General features: G+C 37.4%; 1 protein-coding gene and 1 pseudogene across 1 annotated transcript; both read left to right on the plus strand.

The window, feature by feature from the left end:
* Nucleotides 1–6,954: 6,954 nt before the first annotated feature.
* Nucleotides 6,955–9,680, plus strand: LOC113893517 (annotated as a pseudogene).
* Nucleotides 9,681–21,395: 11,715 nt separating this feature from the next.
* On the plus strand, nucleotides 21,396–22,322 carry LOC113893729 (olfactory receptor 6C4-like). Its single transcript, XM_027543600.1, has one exon. The coding sequence runs from the start codon at nucleotides 21,396–21,398 to the stop codon at nucleotides 22,320–22,322; it is 927 nt and encodes a 308-aa protein (XP_027399401.1).
* The last annotated feature ends 4,405 nt before the right edge of the window (nucleotides 22,323–26,727 follow it).

Raw genomic sequence — 26,727 nt, forward strand, 5'->3', positions numbered from 1 at the left:
CTAAAATGATTACTGAGTACAAAAGAAAAAATTGTAAAAGTATTCCTTGGTATTCATTTATTTTTCTCTAATGGTATGTTAGCCATGGTTTTATACACCACAACCTCATTCTGTTACACTTAGTACCTACCATTAATACATGTATTGATAATCCTTTTAGCTCAACCTATCTCCAGGAATACATGGGGGAAATTCTCTGTAAATATTTATAACCATATGTCTGTTACTTACAGAACCAAGAAATGTAAGTAATATCAATGTACTATTATATTGGTGCTCAGCTACTCCTCTTTTACTGACTGATATGTCCTAAGCGAGTCCCAGATCTCCCAGGAGCAGCAGTGACAGTGGTTTCACTGGTGTATGAATATGTCTGACCTCATTGTATACATTAAATAATGTGAATTTCTGTGAAAATATGTACTTTGCACATATGTTAAATATGTGAATATCAATTATACCTCAATAAAGCTGTCTTCAAAAGGGAAAATTATTTGTGAAGTCATATGCACAGATTTATTTCCTTCTAGGATACACTTTCTGTCAAGTATGTGCTTGTTTGCCACTTTGATATTGATGACTGTATATCTAAGACAACATATTACGGTAATTAACTACAACACCTTAAGGCTTTTTTCTTAATAGATGATCAGACTCTAATCTTAAAAATGTGAAAAGAAAAATAATAAATCTTCTAGATGAAAACTAGAAGAATATTTCCATGATCTAGGGGTAAAGAATTTTTTTTATATGGGAGTATAGTTGATTAACAATCTTCTGCTAGTTTCAGGTGTACAGAAAAGTGATTCAGTTATACATATGCTGTGGTTGTTGTTTTAGCTGCTTAGTCATGTCCGACTCTAATGGAGGGGGTTGCCATTTCCCTCGCCACCAGTTATACATACACATGTAACTATTTTTTTCTAATCTTTTCTAATTCTTTTCCCATTTAGGTTATTACAGAATATTGAACAGAGTTCCATGTGGCTAAGGATATTTTTTTAAACTAAAAACAGAAAGCATTAACCATTGTTTTAAAAGCCTAAAAAAATAACTTTTTTAAAGTATGGTAAACTGAAATATTTTACAGTAAGGAAAGTTCCATTCATCAAGAAACATTAGAGAATGAAAGGCAGATATATGAGTCTAGAAGAGTATTCAGGTAAATGTGGGAGTATGAATTTTCCCTGGATTTCTTATGGTTCCTGTAAATGTTAATTCTTTTCGTTGGCACTTGGGAATGCTAACTGGCAGTTGGGAATGCCAATTCCCAACTCTTCTCCTGCCTTAAGAATTAGGTCTGCAGCCATTTGGCTAGTTAATTGCTCTGATCTAAAAAGATAATAAAAATTCTATCTCCCCTAGCAAGTCAAATGGTTACAGCCAAATACTGTCTTTAGGTTAAACACCAAGGTTCCAGGAAGACTAGGATTGTTTCCCTAATTATTTTACACATCAAGGAAAAAGGAAACTCAGGAACTTGGCTGCCATCTCTAAATTGTAAAAGCTAAGACCTGCATGGATCTATCTGACTACTGGAGACATTTTATTTACCTATCAAATGGCTAAAGAGAAGACCCTTTCTGGAAGGGAGCGGACAACTGCCTCCTTTTCCTTTGTAAGTGGAGAATTATTTCTCCTCATCTATTGCCTATGGGTTTCCCAGGTGGCGCTAGTGGTAAAGAACCCATCTGCCAATGCCAGAGATATAGGAGAAGCAAGTTTGATCCCTGGGTTGGGAAGATTCCCCAGCAGGAGGGCATGGCAACCCACTCCAGTATTCTTGCCTGGAAAATCCCATGGACAGAGGAGCCTGGCAGGCTACAGTCCATGGGGTCGCACAGAGTCACACACGACTGAAGCGACTTAGCATGCATGCATTGCCTGTGGGTTTAGAATTGCTCACACAGGATATCTGACTTGGCTGTCATCATGTCACCGCAGTGATTAGACTTAGGGTGAGGAGATCTAATATGCTTATTATTTATTTGTGTTAGTCGCTCAGTCACGTCTAACTCTTTGAGACCCCAAGGACTGTAGCCCACCAGGTTCCTCTGTCCTGTGGGCTAATAAAGGTTTACTAATAAAGGTAGAATCAGATGCACTTTCTTAAGATCAGAGGATTACATAGCTACTCACCAAATGTTGAAAATGTTAGTCATTCAGGCATGTCCCAACTCTTTGCGACCCCAGGGACTGTAGCCTGCCAGTCTCCTCTGTCCATGAGATTTCCCAGGCAAGAATACTGGAGTGGGTTGCCCTTCTCCAGGGCATCTCCCCAACCCAGGGATCAAACTGGAGTCTTCTGCATTGCAGGGGGATTCTCTACTGTCTGAAACACTAGGAAAGCCCCATATTTATTTACTGAGAGGTAAATAAGCAGGTCAGGAAGCAACAGTTAGAACTGGACATGGAACAACAGACTGGTTCCAAATAGGAAAAGGAGTACATCAAGGCTGTATGATGTCACCCTGCTTATTTAATTTATAGGCATAACACATCATGAGAAACACTGGGCTGGATGAAGCACAAACTGGAACCAAGATTCCTGGGAGAAATATCAATAACCTCAGATATGCAGATGACACCACCCTTATGGAAGAAAGTGAAGAAGAGCTAAAGAGCCTCTTGATGAAAGTGAAAGAGGAGAGTGAAAAAGTTGGCTTAAAGCTCAACATTCAGAAAACTAATATCATGGCATCTGGTCCCATCACTTCATGGCAAATAGATGGAGAAACAGTGGAAACAGTGGCTGACTTTATTTTTCTGGGCTCCAAAATCACTGGAGATGATGATTGCAGCCATGAAATTAAAAGACGCTTACTCCTTGAAAGGAAAGTTATGACCAACTTAGACAGCATATTCAAAAGCAGAGACATTACTTTGTCAACAAAGATCTGTCTGGTCAAGGCTATGATTTTTCCAATAGTCATGTATGGATGTGAGAGTTGGACTATAAAGAAAGCTGAGTGCTGAAAAATTGATGCTTTTGAACTGTGGTATTGGAGATGACTCTTGAGAGTCCCTTGGACTGCAAGGAGATCCAACCAGTCCATCCTAAAGGAAATCAGTCCTGAATATTCATTGGAAGGACTGATATTGAAGCTGAAACTCCAATACTTTGGCCACCTAATGCGAAGAGCTGACTCATTTGAAAAGACGTTGATGCTAGGAAAGATTGAAGGCAGGAAGAGAAGGGGACAACAGAGGATGAGATGGTTGGATGGCATCATTGGCTCAATGGGCATGAGTTTGAGTAAACTCTGGGAGTTGGTGATGAACAGGGAGGCTTGGCGTGCTGTGGTTCATGGGATCGCAAAGAGTCGGACACGAATGAGTGACTGAACTGAACTGAACTGAACTGACCTGAGAGGTAAATATGAAATCTGCCTCTGATCTAGAATACCTCGGTGTACATTTAAGAATAAAATTAATAGAAATAAATATTTAAAAATCAACAATAAATTAGTATTATATTCCATACTTTAGTTTCAATTTAAAGTTACTGTGTATAACATCAACATACAAAAATCAATTGTATTATCTATATGCCAAAAACAAACCAGTAGAAGATGAAACTAAAATAAGACATCATTTACAAATCAAATAGTGGTGAATGAATATATGCAAGATTTATTGGAGAAAAAGATAACATTCTATTTGCAGACATTTTAAAGATTCAAATAAATGGCTGTACCGTACTTATGGGCTAGAAAACAAAACATCTTAAAGATACCAATTTTCACAAGTTTACTATAGGTATAATGCAATCTCAGTAAGGATTTCATAGATTTTTTTTTGTAATACTTGATAGGCAAAATTTCTGCTGAGTTACAAAGGATAAAAAATAATGACACACTCTAAAAGAAGGATAACAAAATGAAATTATCAGAGATCACTAATTATTCTAAAGTGAAAAAGTGAAAGTTGCTCAGTCATGTCCAACTCTTTGCAATCCAGTCCATGGAACTCTCTAGGCCAGAATACTGGAGTGGGTAGCCTTTCCTTTCTCCAGGGGATCTTCCCAACCCAGGGACTGAACCCAGGTCTCTGGCATTTTGGGCAGATTCCTTACCAGCTGAGCTATCAGGGAAGCCCTAGTTATTTAAAACAGCGTATTATTGTTGTAGGAATAGACAAATAGACCAATGGAAGATAATTGAACTTAGAAATTGACTCATATATATGTGAACCCTTAATTTATGATAAAGTTATCACTAAAATGGAAAAGGACAGTCTTAACAGCAAACAACTCTGGGAATATTTGATGTCTATATGGGAAAAAGTGAAATTGGATATCAATTACAGAAGAAATCAATTCCAAATGAATTATAGACATAAACCTGAAAGTCAAAAAATTAAAGAAGATTATATAGAATATTTTCATGGTAGTGGGTTAGGGAAATTTTTTCTTAACTTAGGTACAACAAAAAATTGATAAATTTGACTGCATTAAAATTAAGAATCTGTTCACAAATGAAAATCAGTAACAGAGTGAAAAATAGTAAGATATCTGCAACTCATATAATCCAAAAAGTATTTATCTTCAAAATATATAAAGAATTCCAACATATCAATAGAGAAAAGACTGATAGCCCAATTAAAAAAAGGTGAGCAAGAGATTGGAAAAAGGACTTCAAAAAAGAGAAATATAAATGGCTAATATTGTTATAGAAAATTCTTCACCTACACTAACAATCATGGGAAAAGCAAATTAAGATCACATGAGTTCTACATCATATAATCAGATAGGTAAACACGGACAATCTGAAGTCCAAGTAAGGAAGCTATGGAGCAGAGAGCAATTGGATATTGTAAACAATTCAACCACTTTGAAATCAATTCAGCATTACTATTAAAGTTGAAATAATACATACCCAATAACCGAGCAATTCCACTTGTGGAATACATGTGTCAGTAGAACTGTGCACTTCATAGTGTTTCCAAAATGAAAAATAAATCCCTGATAACTAAATGAATAAATGGTGGCAAATTCATACAATGGAATGCTGCTGCTGGTAAGTCGCGTCAGTCGTGTCCGACTCTGTGCAACCCCATAGATGGCAGCCCACCAGGCTCTCCCGTCCCTGGGATTCTCCAGGCAAGAACACTGGAGTGGGTTGCCATTTCCTTCTCCAATGCAGGAAAGTGAAAAGTGAAAGTGAAGTCGCTCAGTCATGTCCAACTCTTTGCAACCCCATGCACTGTAGCCCACCAGGATCCCCCATCCATGGGATTTTCCAGGCAAGAGTACTGGAGTGGGGTGCCATTGCCTTCTCCGATACAATGGAATATTATAATGCAAATGAATGAGTTACAGCTATCAGCAGCAACACAAATTAACTATATGCATAAAACTGAACAAAAGAAGTGAGACACGAAGGAATACATACAATGTAATTCCATTTTTATAAAGGTTGAAAACAGGCAACACAAAGCTATATTGTTTAAGGATCCATAAAGTAATAAAATTGTAAATGTAAGAAATTTAATTTGTTGAAATTTTCTCATATATAAATGGAGATACAAATAAATCCAGATTCAAAAGATTTCTGAGATAATTGAAGAAGTTAATTCATGTAACAGACTCACCCCCTACTCAAAAAGAAGTAGAGATCACTTAATAGCACAGTTATTCATAATTTGCTCCTTGGCCTTGCTATTAATGTTTGTGGTGTTAGTATTGCCATTGATTTTTTATCTTTTGAAATCTCTGAGAACACAAACATTTATCCAAAATGAAGTTTCTCACAACATATGTTTTTTTTTTCCTTTTTGAGTATAATCTTTGTACTTCGTTCTTATAATATCTTATAATATCAAAAAGATGAACAAGAAGAAAAAAATGGACAGAAAATAAGATAATATTTTATTATATTTGGGGGCAGGTGGTGGATGAATGACAATCATAATTTGAGACATGGCTTAATTTTTAATGAACTTAGAGGTACTGTACAGGGCCACTCACACTCCTACAAATGAAAGAGCCCCTAATTGTGCTGATTTTAGAAAAATGATTCACAAAGTATTTTCAGAATGTGGGGCTCTTCAATGACCCTCAAATTGTGTCACCAATGTGGTAGCATGTTTCAGTGATAACCGAGTGGTAATTTTTCTAGCCATCTTCAAAGGTCTCACTTCATTACTCTCATCTTCTCTCTCAGATTCTTAGGCTGTAGCTGACTCTCTCACTGTACCTTTTTTTTCTTTTTGGTCTTTTTTTCCCAAATATATTGAAATATAATTGACATGTAATATTGAGACTTTTAAGACATACAATGTGATAATTTGATATTCTCATTGTACTTTTAACATAGTCTCCTTGGCCTTTCTTCTCTCAAATATGTGTCCACAACTTGCTCACAAAGTTGTCAACTATTGATGCTCATTAACACCTCTGAACTTGAGTCCACAGGGCACTTTTAGCTTCTTAGGGAAATTGATCCCCATGTGCATTCTCTAAAAGGAACAGATAAAACCTGGAAGTCCATATCCTGGCTTCTAAGGAGAGCAACATAATTTATTACAAATCAGAAAATTTAGGGTATTTTCAGTCTGATCAGTCCCCCTTTTTAATCCTATCATTACTACTTTTTATAGTTTTTTGGTATGCTATTAGCCCCTGTTAAGTAGAACCCTGTCTCTCAAGAACTGAAGTTTAATCTAATTTGAATTATTTGAAGTAATAGAGAAAATAATTCTCTTCTATTTAGTTAAGCCTTATAAGGTTGAGTACTTCCATGAAAAAGCATGGCAGGATAAGGCAAGACAATACAAATAAATTATGCTAATTTTTTGCTATTTGTAGATTCATATGTGAATCTCACATTTGATTCACCTTTTAGTATCAACCAGGTAAACAGACCACCACAGTCATTCAAATTGTGAACAGTATAAGCCCTTTATGTTTCTAGTTTCCAAAATCACTGATGGAATCATTAGTGGACATAGACCATGAAATTTTACCATTGTGAAATTCTGAAAGAAAATGTAAAGCCACTGTTAAAAATTTCAGGTGAGTACAACCAGGGAAATAAGATCCAGATCTGAGAAAACCAGATTCAGGTTTCACCTTACCTGGTCTCTCAATATTCATGTATGGCCATCATGGGATATCAGTGATGTCTGAAAGTATATGACTTTTCTAACTAACCATACAGGTTGATTAAAGGATCCCTTAAAATGTCCTTTGCCACAAGAATATTTTTAATCAGATAAGGCTACAGGTGCAAAAACATGTAACTATCAAGTTTGCCTTCCTTAGTGACTACCAATATATCTACAAAGAACAATTATAACCAATAATACTGGCATCAATTTCCTCATTTCTGTGCTCTACGAACAGTGAAAACACATATTTTTGAGATTTATAACTAGCCTCTATTCCTAGATACCATTCAGCAGTCTTCAAAACTTTGAGCAAAATCCATTCTGGGAGCTATGTCCTATGACCGCCACAATATCTCTCTCCCCAGTTGTATGCCAAATCAGTGCCCAGCAGACTCTGGCAATGAAGTGTAAGTGAAAAGTGAAAGTGTTAGTCATCAATCGTGTCCAATTCTTTGCAAACGCCATGGACTCTAGCCTGCCAATTTCCTCTGTCCATGGAATTCTCCAGGCAAGAATATTAGAGTGGGTTGCCATTTCCTTCCCCAGGGGATCTTTCTGAATCAGGGATCAAACCAAGTCCCTTGTATTGCAGGCAAATTCTTTACCATCTGAGCCACCAGGGAAGCCCATAAAGCATAAGGCTTAATGCATATCAATACAATTTAGTGATGGCAGAAGCCTGGACATAGGAAAAAACTTATGGTATAAAATGATAGCATTCTGAAACAGTCTCATAATCTTAAAGGCCAAATAGACATTCATCTGAAAAAAGTTCAGGAAGGTAACAAAAACAAACAGCTTTGGATTGGGGGTTTGTAACATTGCCTGTACTGGGAGAATTTCCACAGGTTACTTTAAAGAGGAAACCAGGCAACTAGACTGTGAAGGAGATGAGAGTCAGCTACATATATGATGAAGTATCGGGTAGTGTATGAAGGGGAACACAAAAAGAAGAGAAAAGAAGAACAAAGAGAAAAATTTATACCAAGAACATAGAAGTAAAAAAGACATAGAGAACTAAAATCAGATAAAATTATTTAAATGTAGGAAATTTATGAATATTTTATAAGTAAGGACATGTACAGGCAGAGTCATTCTTGTGTGACATGTCTGTGTTAAGAACCCAGGAATAGGAGAAATGACAAAAGCTTTATTAATTGAACCAATATTTTATGTTTTGCTGTTTTTAACTTCATTATATGAATTCTCTATGCACATCATTCCTGTGTGTATTTTAGATCATTCTTTGTGTTTAATCATTTTTATTCATGTTTTAATGTGAAAATATTGATCCATTAAAATATGCAGTTTCCAAAAAAGAGCTTTATGAATGAAGCCACTTACATAGGAACCCTGGGTCTTCCAATGAGCCATTCCTAGTCCAGTGGGATGCCACTTTGGGCCAATTTGGATGAAGAGTTGATAATATGACCTGATTCTGTTGGTTTCAATTAACTTCATTTTTCCTAGCCTGAGAAACTCCAGTTTTGATCACTGACCTTCCCTTTTCCCTTTAGATCTACTGAAGGTCAGCAATGAAAACCAAACCACATTTACTGAGTTTATTTTGTTGGGCCTCACAAATCAACCTGAACCCAGGTGGTGATATTCACCTCTCTGTTCCTCGCCTACTTGCTAAGTGTCCTAGGAAATCTGACTATCATCATTCTCACTCTGGTAGACCCTTACCTCAAGACTCCCATGTATTTCTTCTTCCAGAATTTCTCCTTCTTAGAAGTTTCCTTCACATCCATGTTTTATTTCCAGGCTTCTGACCAGCTTGACAACAGGAAATAAAGTTGTCAGCTTTCCTGGCTGCCTGACTCAGTATTTTTTTTGCTATACTCCTTGGAGCAACAGAGTTTTACCTCCTGACTTCTATGTCCTATGTCCACTATGTGGCCATCTGCAAACCCCTGCATTACCTGACCATCACGAGCAGCAGAGTCTGCATACAACGTGTTCTGCTCCTGGCTAGGGGCAGCCCTGGCTATCTTGCCACCAATTATCCTGATAAGCCAGATGGATTTTTGTGCCTCCAATGTTCTGAATCAATATTATTGTGACTATAGACCCCTCCTAGAGGTTGCCTGCTCAGACACAAGACTTTTAGAATTAGTAGTCATCTTCTCAGCTGTTTTGACTCTGGTGGCTACTCTTTTGCTGGTGACACTTTGTTTTTTTTTTTTGGTTTTTTTTTTGGTTTTTTTTGAGGGCGGCGCGCTCCCGAGGACCGCCCGCGCCGCGCGTCACCGCACCGCCCCCGCTTTCCGCCCGCGCAGGCGCGCGGCGCGACACTTTGTTGTACATATATTATCAGGACCATTCTGAGGATTACTTCTGCCCAGCAAAGGACAAAGGCTTCTGCCACTTGTTCCTCCCACATGATTGTCATCTCACTCTCTTATGGCAGCTGCATCTTTTTATACATGAACCCATCACCAAAAAAAGGAGGGAATTTCGACAAGGAAATATCTCTGCTCATGACTTCAGTTAGCCCTTTGTTGAACCCCCTTATTTATACCCTAAAGAATCAGCAGGTGAAGCAAGCTTTTAAGAACACCATAAAAAAATTACAAAATTTTAATAATCATAATTTATTATTTTAATTAATAAAATTAACAAATAATTGAGTTAATACATATCTAATAAGTGTTGACTATGTTTCAAAGGATATTCTGGGCACTGAGAATAGAAATACAAGAAACATAGCTCCCAAATTTCTAAGAACCTCCAGGCCAGTATCATAGAGAGATATAAAAACATATAAATTATAATGAAACTAAATAAATGCTATTACAAAGAAATAAATGAGATGTATAAAAAATGATTTGAGACAACTTTGCTCTTGATATCATGATTTCTCACTTTTGAGACATTTGATTTCTCACTTTTGAGACATTTGAGAGGCAAAATGGTGTATAATGGGAACAGTAGGAGGATATTAATTTAGAGTGAATGGTAGGAGCCCAGTAGTGAAGATATTTATTGCACATTTAAGAGTTAACTAAGTATTACTGAGCCAAGAGAAATTATAAGAAAGTAATATATCAATTTTGCTTTATGAGGAATATAATAAAGCAGTGAATAAATTAACTTTTACATACAAGATGAGTGACAAGCAATTACTCAAGAATAGCATTCACAAACAATAGTAAACGTTTCATTATGGTCCATAAAATAGAGAGAAAGGACACAATTACAATCTCAATCCAAGCAATGTAGTGGACAGAAATGAGAAAGTTTTCCAGCATGGAAGACTGCATGGTTGATAAAGCCATAAATCAAATGAAGGATTCAAGAGAAAAACATTTGTCAGCTTAATACTTACAAATTATATTTAATCAAGTTTGTTTTGAAACACAGATGAAAAAATAAATGTATGAGAAGTATTTGTTTATCAGTGTGCCAATGGACTCAGCTTTAGGACATGTGGAATGTAAGATTAATTTAAAGGTAAATTTGAGCAAGCTATCCAAGGAACAAGTGAGGCTTGGACATAAATGTCTGGCTTTTATCTCAGAGTGATTGAAGAGCACAGACTTAGGAAACAGTCTGAAAAATAGTTTCTAATCAAGGATATTCTGAAATAAAGTCTGCCAATAGTAGCCATCAGAGAGATGAAAGAGGAGGAAGAGGAGGGAGACAGTGGAAAAGAAGAAGGGAAGGAGAAAGGAAAAAAGGGAGAAAGGAAATAAAGAGATATAGAAAAGGAAGTAAAACGTCCCCCTGGAAGTCAAAAATTATAGGCTTAAAAATTGTCAGAATTGGAAGCAAAGCAGTTGAATTGGCAGTGTTAAAAAGGTTCACTATACTTTCAAAGCTTTATAAGTCAAGTTCAAAATTATTTCAATCTAGTAATGCCAGACAACTAGAGGTCATGTAGAGAAGGAAAAGACTGTCATACCTAATTTTAAAAGAAATTAAAGTCTTAGACATGCAAGGTAGACACTGAAGGAAATAATGAGAACAAGAAAAATGTTGAATCTACTTGCCTGGCAAGTGGAAGCATTTCACTGTGCCTCTTTTCATAATAATAATCCACCATCTGTGCTGTTTGATATTTTCCCTAAAATTAGTGTCTTATGATTTCTTCTGAAAAGCTTTCTCAATTGTGTTTTTTAAATTTATTTCTAATTGGAGGATAATTGATTTCTGCCATACAACAACATTAACCAGCCATAAGTATACATACGTCCCCTGCCTCTTAAATCTTCCCCCCTCCACCCGCATCCCACCCTTCTAGGTTGTCACCTAGCACTGGGTGACAGATCCCTATGTTATACATCAATTGTATTTTAAATGCACAGGTGGGAGACTTTGAACACTTTAAAGCAATTGCCTCCATCACTCGGTCGTGTCCAACTCTTTTGCAACCCCATGGACTGTAGCCCTCCAGGCTCCTCTATCTATGGAATTTTCCAGGCAGGAATACTGGAGTGGGTTGCCATTTCCATCTTCAATAAATACAGTGGTACCATACAATTACATTATTTTCTTGAACAGCTTTTTTAATTGTCTAGTGACACATAATTACCTTTTTATTTAACACTATTTGCCATATCTTATTTTCAAATGTTTGTCTGTTAAACATTCTATCGAGTCCTCTTGCATTCTAAAGACCTCACTTCTAAGGCTTCCATCCTCCTACTCCATCTGTACAAGTGGCCTTCTGTGTATGTTCAACAGTTGTCCTATATTCACTGTTGGTTAATGGATTAAAATGTGAAATGAGATGTAATTTTTAAGAGTAAAATGGGTTATAACCACTCAACAAGAATTACAACAATGGGAGAACATTACAAAAAGATAATAAATCAAAAACCAAGACTCAAAATACATTTGTGTATCATAAAATTAAACAATAAGATGTTTCAACATGTAGGAACAATTCCTGAGACCCACAGATAAGGGTTATTCTTGGATAAAGATTATCTCAGATGCTACAAATACAGCAGGTATTATTGTCCAGAAAAATGCCTTAAGATGAAGTGAGTTGTACCCACCAACAATTGAGCCTTTACCTAGCATATATCATCAACTGGGAGAGTAGGTAATATGAAATTCTGGAAATCTTTTATAATCATTCCCATAAGCTTATAAAGATTGGATTGTGGCAAACCAGTGAATGTCTGGTCCCCTCGAAGTAAGCAGACTCTAAGAGTACACATATAAAATGTGTACATATCGTTCCTGGAATGTTCTATGATTGCTACAAGAGTCCTCCAGTCATTTTGATCCACAGGAGAAAAAGTTTGCTTTGTGTAGTTGAACAGTTTTTATAGGACAAGCTTGAGAGGTGGAGATGAAAATAAATAAACTAGTGTTCATATAATTGGTCCCATATTTGCCTCTTCTTCATTGGTTAATCCTGAGTTTTGAATTTGTCGAGCTATTTCCTCAATGGTATTATGTTTACCTTGGAGGACAAGAATGTTGCAAGGATGGTGCATAATGTGATTTCCTATTATATCTTCCATGGTTGGCCTTAAGACTTCTTTGGATTCTGGTTTTAAAAAGTATTACAAAAATTGGGAAAGAGATTTAAACAGATTGCTCTGAATCTCAATAGGCTCAGCTCCAATCATAGTGCCAATGTCAGTGGAATGTCTGATTAATAAGGAATCTAGGGCTTCATGGAGCTCCTCCAATGGTTTTACTTAGACATAAGGACAAACTATCTCAACTATCAAGGCAAAACAACCTTAGATTTCCTTCAGTTAAGAGAATGTATGTACCACTGTAAACACATCCTGCTGTACAATGACAAATTATTTTTACAAAATTAAACAATCTACATCCATATTTTAAAATATAATTATCTAAGGTAGAACCAAATAAAAAAACAAAAAACAAAGACATGCTTTTGTAGCCCAGATTTAGAAATCTAGGACAATGACAATTTGCAAACTTTAATAGTAAACTTTATCTAAGTTTGTCTGCCTTACAGTACCTAATATGTGGTCTTCAGGATTGTAAAAGTCATGCAGTATATGCCATGGCAAATGATTCAGCAACTGGGTTATCTAATATAAAGAAATCAACAAGATCCATGCAGCAGGATATTGAAATGACTACTGTTGAAAACAGTGTATGATCACAGCCCACTCAACAGCAATACAGAACCAACTGATCACACACACATACCAAAAAAATTATCTATTTTGCATTACAGGCTGGAAATTAAATAGTGTGGATGCTACAGTTTTGTTATTCTTTTCAAAATTGTTTATACTATCTGAGTTTCTTTGCCTTTCTTTATATGTAAGTTTTAAAATCAACTTATCTATATCTACAAAAAATCCTGCTAGAATTTTGACTGGATTGCTTTTTCTTGGTAAATATTTATTTACTAATTTATTTATTTGGCTGCACTGAGTCTGAGTTGTGACATGCAGGCTCTTCAGGCTCTTTAAGTTGCAGTATGTGGAATCTAGTTCCCTGACAAGGAATCGAACCCAGGCCCACTGCATTGGGACCTCAGAGTCTTAGCCACTGGACAACCAGGGAAGCCTTGACTAGAGTGCTTTAAGTCTAGAGATCACACTGAAGAGAATTTATTTCTTAACCGCATTAGAACACCTTCCCACTAGAGTTGTTATGGAAGGCTGCCACTGTAGGAAATTGTGGTTCCCCAAAGGCCAGGACCCTTTTCCTTAGGATCACAGCAGAGTGCACTAGTCTGAGGGACCTGGATTTCAAATCCACTGCAGGATATTGAAGACAGGACCAGCACACCCCCAGGAGGTAGCAAATCAGCAAGGGTCCCCAGTACATGATCACCAGCATGTGAGTATTAGAACAAGGATCATTTTCCTTTCATCAGGTTTTAGAGAACTGAGAGCTAAATAGTGAACAGCAGTACACAGATTTTGAGAGCTGGCAGCAGCCAACAAGTCAGCCCAGATGCAATGGACCACAGGATAGCAACCATGCTGAAGCAGGGGCAGAATCTGAAGTCTCAAGGACTGTGGTCACCTTCAATTTAGACTCTGATGACCTAAATGGTTTCAATATTTAGGCTAACAAAGTGGGAAAACATACTCAATTTGTGCTGAATATCAGAGAGACCATTCTTATCATCAGTAGAACAAAGAAACGTGTTGGGCAACATTGTTCTGGGTCAGGCTCCCTTGAGATCATTCATTAATTCATCCATTTTCTAGCATAGTCTCTTGACAAACTACCAACAAGAGCTTTAGCTCATTTTAGTAAAAGTATAAGAAAAGCCTCATTGAGGTCTGGTATTGTGGCTTCAATGCTAGCATGTCTGGAAGGAGAGGGGAATACTATTTCCAGGTGTCTACCATGATCCAAGAATAGTAACTAACAGCAGAGGGAGACAGTGGCCTCATAAATCTATTTGCCACTGGCTAAGGGCCATCCCCCAGGGAGATAATCTTCTTCCATTATATAGGCAGGGGCACGTTTTCCCTCATAAGATGCATGGATTAGTCACTGTGCTATCTTATGATCCCACTGGAAAAGGGAAGTCCCTTTAATTCTTCTCAGGCCTTGAAAGCAGAGGCCATACTATGGACTGGCATTTCATGGGCCCACCAGAAGAGATTAGTGGCATCAGATCTGAGACTGTACCAGTGTGTACTTCAGAAATCCAAGCTAATTTATCAGCCTGTGCGTTGTAATGAGGCCCTGAAAATTGAATTTTAGTATGCAACCTTGATTTGCATTTTGGGTATCTGTGATGCAAGAAATTCCTGGAGTTCTTTACCCCAAAGGAGAGTGTGAAACAACTTCGATAAGGGATTGTTGTTGCTGCCATTAGCCAGACCATGTGACTACATGGTCGGCAACAGACCAAGAGTCTATAAAAATGTGAAGGGGCCAATTGTTGGCCATCACATCCTCCAATATTAAGATGACTGTGCTGTGGTGCACTGGGATGACCCAGAGGGGGTGGGATGGGGAGGGACCTGGGAGGGGGTTTCAGGATGGGGAACACATGTACACCCACGGCTCATTCATGTCAATGTATGGCAAAAACCACTACAATATTGTAAAGTAATTAGCCTCCAATTAAAATAAATTAAAAATAAATAAATAAAATTACTGTGCTGACCCCTGGGTCCCACCTTTGATTAGGGATGTCCTAGTGCAGAAGATTTTCAGTGGGCTTCATCCTGTGTGATGTTGGTGCTGAGTCTATAAAGTATGCAAATTCCATTTCCTGATCACTCAGTTAATCCCAAGAGGCTCCCCAAATGACCAATGGATATGGGGGAGGGGTGACCTCTTCAGGCACCACTGCATCTAGCAAAGGATTGAGGACATGGAGATCATTTCCTCCTGTGGGTGAGATTTGCCAGAAGGCCCAAGTTTGGCTCTCTAAGTAGCATTTTCATTTGAATAATGAGGCCTTTGTGGCCATGCCAAGTTTGTGGGGTGGTGCTTCAAAGACCCAAGGCATAATGAACAACTGGGTGCAGAGTCAAAGGTTCAGGATTTGTAAAAGCACTTATTCCAAGAAAGATCCACTATACAGCCAACAGTTGCCATCCTAAGGCTGTGAAATGTGCAGCCAGAGAAGGCAGTTTTTTGCAGCAGAAACCCACGAACAATGACTGATTCAGGGACTCCAAAAGGACCAAGGTAAGGTAGCCAAAGCCTCTCCAGTGAAGAAGTTTGGGGGGTTGGGACAGTTGAATGACACTGATAGAAGTGCCTGTTTTATTGCAATTTAGTGATTTTTGGTTTGGGGTGGCAAGCCATTAGGAGCAAGCCAATTTATATTCAACCACTATGAAAAACAGTATAGAGTTTCCTCAAGAAATTAAAACTAAAAAAATCATATGATCCATCGATTCCACTTCCGGGTATTTATTTGAAGAAAATGAAAACACTAACTTGAAAAGGTGCCTGTGCCCCCACATTCATTGCAGCATTATTTACAATAGCCAAGATATGGAAACAACCTAAGTATCCTCTAACAGATGAATGAATTAAGAAAATATATATAACTATTTAGCCATAAAAAAGAAGAAAATCTTGTCATTTGCAACAACATAGAGAGACCTTAAGGGCATTATGCTAAGTGGAATAGATCAGACAGAGAAAAACAAATAATGCTTGATCTCTCTTACATGTGTTCGCTGAGCACTGTTTACAATAGCCAAGATATGGAAGCAAACTGAATGTCCATTGACACAAGAATGAATAAAGAAGATGTGGTGTATATAGATAGATAGAAACAATGGAATATTACTCAGCCATTAAAAAGAATTAAATTATGCCACTTGCAGCAATATGGATGGATCTAGAGATTATCATACTAATTTAAGTAAGACAAGCAGAGAAAGACAAATATCATATGATACTCCTTACGTATGGAATCTAAAAATAAAGTACAAATGAATACTTTAAAAAACAGAAATAGAGTCACAGATATAGAAAACAAACTTACAGTTACCAGGTGGGGTAAGGGGGAGTGGGATAAATTGGGAGATTGGAATTAATATGTACACACTACTACTATATATAATATAGATAACTGCTGCTGCTAAGTCGCTTCAGTCGTGTCCGACTCTGTGCGACCACATAGACAGCAGCCCACCAGGCTCCGCCATCCCTGGGATTCTCCAGGCTAGGACTTACTATATAGCACAGGGAACTCTGTTTAATGTCATGTTTCAGCCTGGATGGAAGGCAAGTTTTGGGGAGAATGGATACATGTGTATATATGTGTATTTATACATATATGTACATGTATATACATATATGTGTATATGTGTGTGTGTATATGTAGCTAAGTCCCTTTGCCTTGGTCTACCTGTAACTATCACATTAATTGGATATACTCTAACACAAAACAAAACATTTAATAAAAAGTAAAATAGATGACCATTAAGGACTTACTAAATAGCCCAGGGAACTCTACTCAATACTCTGTAATGACCTGTATGGAAAAAGAATCTAAATAAGAGCACATATGTGTTTATATATAACTGAGTCAATTTGCTGTACACCTGAAACTAACAGAACTGTAAATCAACTATTCTCTAATAAAAATTTTTGTAAATCAATAAATAAAATTAAACTCATAGATACAGAGAACAGACTGGTGATTGCCAAAGGTGGGGGATGGAGCTAGGAGAAATGGGTAAAGAGAGCCAAAATATACAAACTTCCAGTTATAAAATAAATTAGTTATGGAGATGTACTATATAGTATGATGACTATAGTTATTGGTACTGTATTGTATATTTGAAAGTTGTTAGGAGAGTCTATCTTAAAAAGCTTTTATCATAAGAAAAAAAATCTATTGGAGAAGGAAATGGCAACCCACTCCAGTGTTCTTGCCTGGAGAATCCCAGGGACAGGAGAGCCTGGTGGGCTGCCGTCTCTGGGGTCGCATACAGTCCGACACGACTGAAGCGACTTAGCAGCAGCAGTAGCAGACTGAGCTATGATGTTGAGTACGTTAGATGGATGAAATGCGTTTTCAGCTTACAATAGGTTTATTGGGACGTAACATCATTGTAAGTCTAGGGAGATCTGTACTCAATAACTTGTATCTCTTTTAATTTTTCTTTGTATTTTTAGTTGATGTGTTTCCAGAGTAAAACCTATAAGCTTATTTTTCCTAAGTATGCTTTTTCATGATTAAAAACGTTTTCTCTCCTTTGAATATCATGTCTTTAGAGTCTCCTCAACTAAGTAAATTATTTGATACCTTGGAACTTTTTTGAATGTGTTAAAGAAGTAGTGTGACACAGTAAAAAAATATTTGGTCTTTGAAAAAAAAAAAAGAAAAAAATCTATAACTATGTATGGTGACAGATATTAATTAGACTTATTGTAGTGATCATTTTGTAATATATATATAAATATCTACTCATTATCTTGTATTAATGCAATGTTGTATTCAATTATGATAATTCTAAAATTAATTAATTTTTTAAAGCAAAACAAAGTGACTCCATTTGTAAGAAGCAGCATAATGGACTGAAATCAAATTCCTAAATGAGGAGCATGTTGCTTCTGAGAACCAATTAAGCATGTAAACACTGAGACTCCTTTAAAATAGCAAATGCTGATAAAACTGGAGAATTGGTTCCTTACTACATCAGGTATAAATCATTCCTGGGCTGAGGAGTATTGTTCAGGAATTTTAGTGCAGTAGCGGGGCCTTGAATTTTATACGATGCAGTGGACCAATTCTGATTAGAAAGTTCTATGAAAAGTTTTGTTTAGCCCATGTGAAACCATTGTTTGAATTTCCTTGCAGAAGGATGTTGTCAATATAATGTCACAGCTGTATTCCTGGAATAAGTTGGATGTGGTTAAGAGCTTGCCTGCAGAGTTATGTGCAATAGGCAAGGTTGTTAGAATATCTCACAGGGAGGCAAGTGAAAACATACTATTCCTTCAGAAGGTGAAGGCAAATAGCTTCTGTGAGCCTGTAGACCTCTAGAATGTATACATAAAATCAAATCTTCCATAGAAAAATATTTTCCAGGTGCTAATTGGATGGAGTATTAATTTCAGAAATAATAAGCATGCAGATCTTAATGGAGGATACCATGGCATTAAAGTTGTTGTTGTTGTTTAGTTGCTAATTCGTATCCAACTCTTTTGAGACCCCATGGACATAGCCCTCCAGACTCCTCTGTCCATCGGATTTCCCAGACAAGAATACTGGACTGGTTTGCTATTTCTTTCTTCAGGGGATCTTCCCAACCCATGGATCGAACCCACATCTCCTGCATTGGCAGATGGGTTCTTTACCACTGAGCCACCAGGGAAGCCCCAAGGTTGTGATAATCCACTGTGAAGTGACACTCATTTATATCAAGTTTGAGCACTGGCCAACTAGTTTGTTAAAGGGAAAAATAATAGGAATAATGACTCGGGCAGGCACACCAATCCCCTGGGTTATCACTCCATCACTCTCAACATCACAAACCTCATGACTGTCGCAGATTCTTTCATGACACCCTTATGGTCTCTCAGGAACTTCTCTCCTCAGCTACATGTTTACAACTTGTTCTCCAAACTGTCAACTGAAGTTTATTTGCAACTTTTATACTTGGGTCCACAGGGCATCTTTAACTTCTTTAAGAAACTGATCCCCATGTGCCTGCTCTAAAAAGAGCAAATAAAGTCCATGTCACTCTAATGAACACAGAAACTGCAAAGAAGCCCACCCATACCCTGCCTTCTAAGGACTCTGCAATAATCTTTCTTAGAACAGAAACATTTTCAGCTTATTAAAGTCCTCTTTTTTAATTCTATTATTGCCAGGAGAAGGAGGTGATTATTTGCACTTTTTTTTTTTTAATTATACATGTGAAGAAGTCTATGTCTCAGAAACTGTGATTTGATTCTGATTCAGATTCAAAGAATGGAAGTAATACACTTCCTTTCCAGTTAAGCTCTAAAAACTTGGGTACTTCCATTGAAAGAATAATTGAATGTGGATGGGAAGCCAATTTTTAAAAATACCAAATTTTATACAACTCAGAGACTCACATGGCACATCTCACCTTTGATTTACCTCTAGGGGACAACAAGGTAAACAGCCCACTACAGTCAATCAGATCAATGAGGGTGAGAATACTGAATGTTTTAAAGTGAATGATGCTATTATTCTATAAATATGGATCGATTAAATCCTCCAACTGTGAAAATCTGGATGAAAATGAAGCATTTGCCAAAGACCACAGGTTAGTACAGACAAGGAAGGCAGGGTTGTAGCAGGATATAGGTCAATACCTCCAAAAGCTATATGGAATAATGGAGAGGTTGACAAAAATGATTGTGAGGGTCTAATTTTCCTTACTCTTACACGTGTGAATTAGAGTGGTATTTTACCTTGTTTCTGCTTCTTAATCAGAAAAACCTAAAGAGGCACACAGGATACCACCAGTAAAATTTGCTTCCTTGGGGATTACCAATTTATGTACAAGGACTCATTGTCAGAAACATGAGTGTTCCTCTTCCTGGGTTCTGTATGCCAAGAAAATTTGAAGCATGATAAATTGATCATCCTTGGTTTGCCACTGAGGACTCTTTGAGGCTTTGAGCAAAATCTACTCTGAGATGCTGCCTGTGGATCTCTCAAGACTTCTATTCTCAGAAATATAGTCCAAATCAGTGTATAGGAGACTTTGAAAATGGCAGAGAAATAAAAGTAAATGCTAATGAATATGATTTATTAATGCCTTAAACTTGCTCATGTAGTCAAAATAAAATGATAGAATATTGAACTAAAGGTCTTTAAGTCCTAAAGCACTGTTACAAATTCACCCTACAAAAGAATTGGTGTGTGCATGCTTAATCATGACCAACTCTTTGTGACCCCATGTACTGTAGCCCACCAGGCTCCTCTGTCCATGGAATTTTCTGGCAAAAATACTGGAGTGGGTTGCCATTTTCTGCTCCAGGGGAATCTTCCCAAACCAGGAGTCAAACCCATTTCTCTTGTGTATCTTGCAATGAGCAGGCAGATTCTTTACCAAATGCACCACCTGGGAAGGGGGGAGGGTCTAGAAATGCATCAAGGGTCAGTTATGCATCAAGATCTTCAGAATTATCTACTTGGGGAAATTTCTTTTTTTAATTAAATTTATTTATTTTAATTAGAGGCTGATTACTTTACAATATTGTATTGGTTTTGCCATACATCAACATGAATCTGCCACAGGTGTACACGTGTTTCCAATCCTGAACCCCCTTCCCACCTCCTTCCCCATACCATATTGGTTGCTGGAACAAGGGAAGTCAGAGATTTATATAGTAATGGAGATGAGGATCTGTGGCAGGTATTCATCTAAACATTAAATAGTACAAGGAGGGGGGATATTACAGGGAAGGGGAAACAGTATAGGAAAAGCAACAGAGGGGAGAGAGAAGCACAGAAAATAGCATCAGATAGAGATATTTCTACCAAGTGCCCTGAGGTATGAGATTATCAGAGTCAGAGAAATATGACTTCAATACGGAGACTTTGTAAGGAAAAGATGGGTACAAAAATTTATTCTTCTGAAAAAAATTAAGTAATTATTCTGTAATAATTCTCTTATGTGTGCAGGAATAGATCAACTTGAGGAATTACAAAGACTTTAGGAATAAGGTCATTTACATGAGCAACAGAGGGGCTTACATGGAACAAGTCTAGTCCAATGGACACTAGTTTGGCCCAACTAGATGGAGAGTTATATATGATCTGATTCTGTTGATTACAATGAGCTTTATCTCCCCAGCCCCAAAAAACTTTAGTTTTCATCATTTTCACCTATTCCCTTTAGATCTACTGAAGGTCAACAATGAAAAACCGAACATTTACTGAGTTTATTTTGTTGGGCCTCACAAATCAACCTGAGGTCCAGGCACTGATATTCATCTTTCTGTTTCTCACCTACATGCTAAGTGTCCTAGGAAATCTGACTATCATCATTCTCACTCTAGTAGATTCTCACCTCCAAACCCCCATGTATTTCTTCCTCCGGAATTTCTCCTTCTTAGAAGTTTCCTTCACATCCATTTTCATTCCCAGATTTCTGACCAGCATGACAACAGGAAATAAAGCCATCAGCTTTGCTGGATGCTTAATTCAATATTTTTTTGCTATATTTCTTGGGGCAACAGAGTTTTACCTCCTGGCTTCTATGTCCTATGACCGCTATGTGGCCATCTGCAAACCCCTGCACTACCTGACCATCATGAACAGCAGAGTCTGCATACAACTTGTGTTCTGCTCCTGGCTAGGGGGATTCCTGGCTATCTTTCCCCCAATCATCTTAATAAGCCAGGTGGATTTCTGTGCCTCCAATGTTCTGAATCACTATTACTGTGACTATGGGCCCCTCCTGGAGCTCGCCTGCTCAGACACAAGCCTCTTAGAACTGATGGTCATCTCCTTGGCAGTTGTGACTTTGGTGGTTACTCTGGTGCTGGTGACACTTTCTTATACATACATTATCAGGACCATTCTGAGGATTCCTTCTGCTCAGCAAAGGGCAAAGGCTTTTTTCACTTGTTCCTCCCACAGGATTGTCATCTCGCTCTCTTATGGCAGCTGCATGTTTATGTACATTAATCCTTCTGCAAAAGAAGAAGGTGCTTTCAACAAAGGAATAGCCGTGCTCATTACTTCAATTACTCCCTTGTTAAATCCCTTCATTTATACTCTAAGAAATCAGCAAGTGAAACAAGCCTTCAAGGACACCATCAAAAAGATTGTAAAGTTTTAACAAAACAAAATACACTTCAAGGAAAGATATACTTCATTCAGTAAATATGTATTGAGTGTCTACCATAATTCAAGTGCTGACCTGGCACTTAAGGATAAAAATATGAAAGGCATATGTCTTAATTTCAGGGAATCTATGGTGTAATGTGATAGAAATGTATATAAACTGTAAATTGTCAAGTTTGCAGTTTACTTATAAGTCATAAGCTTGCGTGCGTGCATGTGTGCTAAGTCGCGTCAATTGTGTCTGACTCTTTGTGACACTATGGACTGTAGCTTGCCAGGCTCCTCTTTCCATGGGATTCTCCAGGCAAGAATACTGGAGTGGGTTGCCATGCCCTCCTCCAGGAGGTCTTCCCCACTCAAGAATTGAACCAGCATCTCTTATGTCTCCTGCATTATCATACGTGTTCCTTACCCCTAGCTCTACCTGGGAAGCCCCAAGTCATAAGATTACAAAAAATAAAAGAATATGGTAAGTGTTAATAGAGAAGGATGAATGAGAAAGTCTAAAAAGAACAACTGGAAAGAATTAGCTGTTTTCTGGAGTAAACTGGACACTGGTAAGCCAAGAGACGTTTTAAGAAAGGAAGTGATGCTATGAGCATTGTTTCTTTTTTTTTTATGGTTTTTTTTTTTTAATTTTATTTTATTTTTAAATTTTACAATTTTGTATTAGCATTGTTTCTAAAGAAATCTCGCATTCAGATCAGATCAGATCAGTCGCTCAGTTGTGTCCGACTCTTTGCGACCCCATGAATAGCAGCACGCCAGGCCTCCCTGTCCATCACCAACTCCTGGAGTTCACTTAGACTCACGTCCATCGAGTCAGTGATGCCATCCAGCCATCTCATCCTCTGTCGTCCCCTTCTCCTCCTGCCCCAATCCCTCCCAGCATCATAGTCTTTTCCAATGAGTCAACTCTTTGCATGAGGTGGCCAAAGTACTGGAGTTTCAGCTTTAGCATGATGTGGAGCCATGCTTCTATTAAAGGGAAAATATTTTTTATTCTGCTTCTCTTTTTCATTTATCTTACAAATGTAGCCATTGAGACTACCATCCTCCTGTAAATTAGGTCCACTTTTCTCCAAATGGGGCAAAAACTCTCAAGATTTTGTCAACTTACACATTCATTTTCTAGAAGTTTTGGTTAGAGTTCTAGAGGCAAGGTTTCCATCCTCTTACCTGTTGTTGCTGATCATAGCTGACATCTTTCTAAGTTAATGACTGAGTTACCCACTCTGTCTCTCTCTCTCTCTTTGGTAGTCTTTGAAAAAAATTTTTTCAATCACAATTTAATTTTCATCTTTTTGTTTACTTTTGTTAGGTTTATAAAGGACAAATTTTGTGATATGGCTTCATTCTTTCAACTTTTCCCCAAATTTTTGCTTTTTTTACATAACCCATGGATACCTGTTTCATAAAGTGAAAAAATACAAAGTATCACACAGTTTTATATCTAGAATGTTCCAAATTATGACTCTTCACAACCAACTGGGAACAGACTACCCTACCAATCCACACATGGATTTTAGGTAACAACAAACTGAATTTGAAGAGGTGATGGTAGGAACTCAATGTCAATGGACTTAGGACATTTTGGAAAGCTGATTATTTATACATAGTTTAGTAACCCCCTAATTCATTGCAGAATGCTGATTGAGATGCAAATGGAGCATCATCTGATGTATTCACATGTTTTATATGTGGTAATAATATTGAGTGGAATGATGCTTCTTAATCACTTAAGGAAAAAACTGTACCAGCCTGACCATGAGAGAAAGTTTCCAAAACCACAGAAGATAGTGAAGAGTGTATAATACTTTTAATAAATGACCTTTTTTGTAAGCCATGGCTATTTTGAATATCTGGGTTTCCTTGATGGCTAAGCTAGGGATTGTGACTGTAACCCCACTGACTGTAGCCTGCCAGGCTTCTCTGTCCTTGAAGTTCTCTAGGCAAGAATACTGGAGTGGATTGCCATTCCCTTCTACAGAGGAACTTCCCAACCCAGGGATTGAACCCTGGTCTGCTGCATCACAGGGAGATTCTTTACCGTTTGAGCTAAGGATTAATGATGTCTTTTAATTTACTCCAAATATACTGAATTATTAATTAATAAAGAAATGTTCTCAAATGATCACACCTGAATCGTTAACTTCCCCCATACCCACATTTCTACCAGAGCCCATGGTGAAATGGAAGACAATGCCATATAGTGGTTGAAAATACAGGCTTTAGTTCAAATCCCAGATTTTCAACCTTCTACCCAAGTCTGCTTGGAACACTTTTTCACCTGCCTAAAGCTTATTTTTCTCAACTCTAAAATGTGGATAATATAGTGTCTATCTTATAGGGTAGTTGTGAGAATTAAATAAAATAATAGGCATAAAATTTTTAAGTCATTATTATGCTTAAGAAATGACGTCCATTATAACAATATGGATATCAATATAATCAATGTCATTTTCAAGAAACTCAGGCTTAACTAGTAAGAATAAGCACTAAATTGATTGTATTAACATAAGCAGGACTGTAAAAATGCTGGTCATTCGATTTGAAATCCCTGTGCAAAAGACCAGTTTATTTCCATTCCTCTTATGTCCACTTGCATCCTTGGATAGCTAGATTATTCACACATTTGATAAAACAAGGCAGAACACTTGGCAGCAGATTGTTAGGACTAGGCTGCCATCAACCCCATGTGACCTGGATATCTCTGAGTATAAATGAGATGAAGAATAAGAGTACTTGGTGTAAATCAAAGTACAAGGACACTAGCCAGGGCTTCAGTCAGCCTTCATAATATAAACATTTAGAAATGAATTTTGGAAGGAATGTATCACCTTTTAAATGTACTTGTTCAAAAAAGAGAGAAAGAAAAATAAAAAGACAAGTCATGCCCTTCTGAAACTGTTCATCTTGCTAGCTTTATGTCAATACTTACTGGGTATGTAACTCAAGTCACAAAGCAAAGGAATGAATTTACTGATTCTGCAGATGAACTTTTGGAATGTTAAATGTCTAAATGTGTAGGTTGGTAGGCTTTATCTCTCCTGTCACCACTGTAGACAAGAATCAAAAGAAACAGCTTTACCTACCTAGTATTCTCAAGATAACATCAGAGCAGTGCTAGGGTAAGGAGATAATAAAAACACTGGGTATTCATTCCTCTATCCTCTCCCCAAAATCCCCAAGGTTGTGGACTTATGAATTACAAATCTAAACAGATGGTCTTTTCTGAATGCTGCTTCTTGCAAAGAGTTTAAAATAAAACTTAGAAATTTTTTAAAGAACTTTTTAAGAACCCAAGTAAGGTAAGAACTGTTCCATAATGACTTGGACATTCTGCCCTGAGGATCAGCTTTGTCGTTTCTTTAAATTCATCCAGAAGGTCACAGACCAGGACTTAAGCTTCAGCCCATACATCACTGGACAGGATAGCTGAAGCTATGCAGAGGTCATGAGTTCAGAAGCCAAAAGAACTACCCATCTGAGGAATGCATCCACTGTGGGGTACAGTAAGGCCTGGGGACAAGATTACACAAAAGACAATATATGAGCCAAAGAAAAAAAGCATCAAGAGCTTAAAATAAGTATAAGTTCCTCATAAAGATAGGAATGATACTGATTAAACGAAGGATAAAACATTATAAAAATAGGTAAAAAATACTGCTGAAAAACATAAATGAAATAAAGATGAGACTAATACCAGGAAAGAAAGAACTAAAACAAAAATAATGAGCTAGAACATCAGATCTGATAAACCTTTCCATAAAGCAGTAGATAAACAACAGACTGGTTCCAAATCGGGAAACGAGTATGTCAATGTTGTATATTGTCACCCTGCTTATTTAACTTATATGCAGAGTATGTCATGTGAAATGCCAGGCTGGATGAAGCACAAGCTGGAATCAAGATTGCCGGGAGAAATATCAAAAACCTCAGATACGCAGATGACACCACCCTTATGACAGAAAGTAAAGAAGAACTAAAGAGACTCCTGATGAAAGTGAAAGAGGAGAGTGAAAAAGTTGGCTTAAACTCAACATTCAGGAAACTAAGATCATGGCATCCGGTCCTATTGCTTCATAGCAAGTAGATGGGGAAATAATGGAAACAGTGAGAGACTTTATTTTGGGGGGCTCCAAAATCACTGCAGATTGGTGACTGCAGTCATGAAATTAAACGATTCTTGCTCCTTGGAAGAAAAGCTATGACCAACCTAGACATATTAAAAAGCTGTTTTTTTAATAAGTAATGTCTCTGATACAGAAAAGTAAACAAATATATTTTGCTGACAAAGTCCCATATAGTCAGAGTTATGGTTTTTCCAGTGGTCATGTGTGGATGTGAGAGGTGGACCATAAAAAAACATGAGCACCAAAGAATTGGTACTTTTGAAC

Source organism: Bos indicus x Bos taurus, chromosome 5 (assembly GCF_003369695.1).
Source record: "Bos indicus x Bos taurus breed Angus x Brahman F1 hybrid chromosome 5, Bos_hybrid_MaternalHap_v2.0, whole genome shotgun sequence".
Taxonomy (NCBI): Eukaryota; Metazoa; Chordata; class Mammalia; order Artiodactyla; family Bovidae; genus Bos; species Bos indicus x Bos taurus.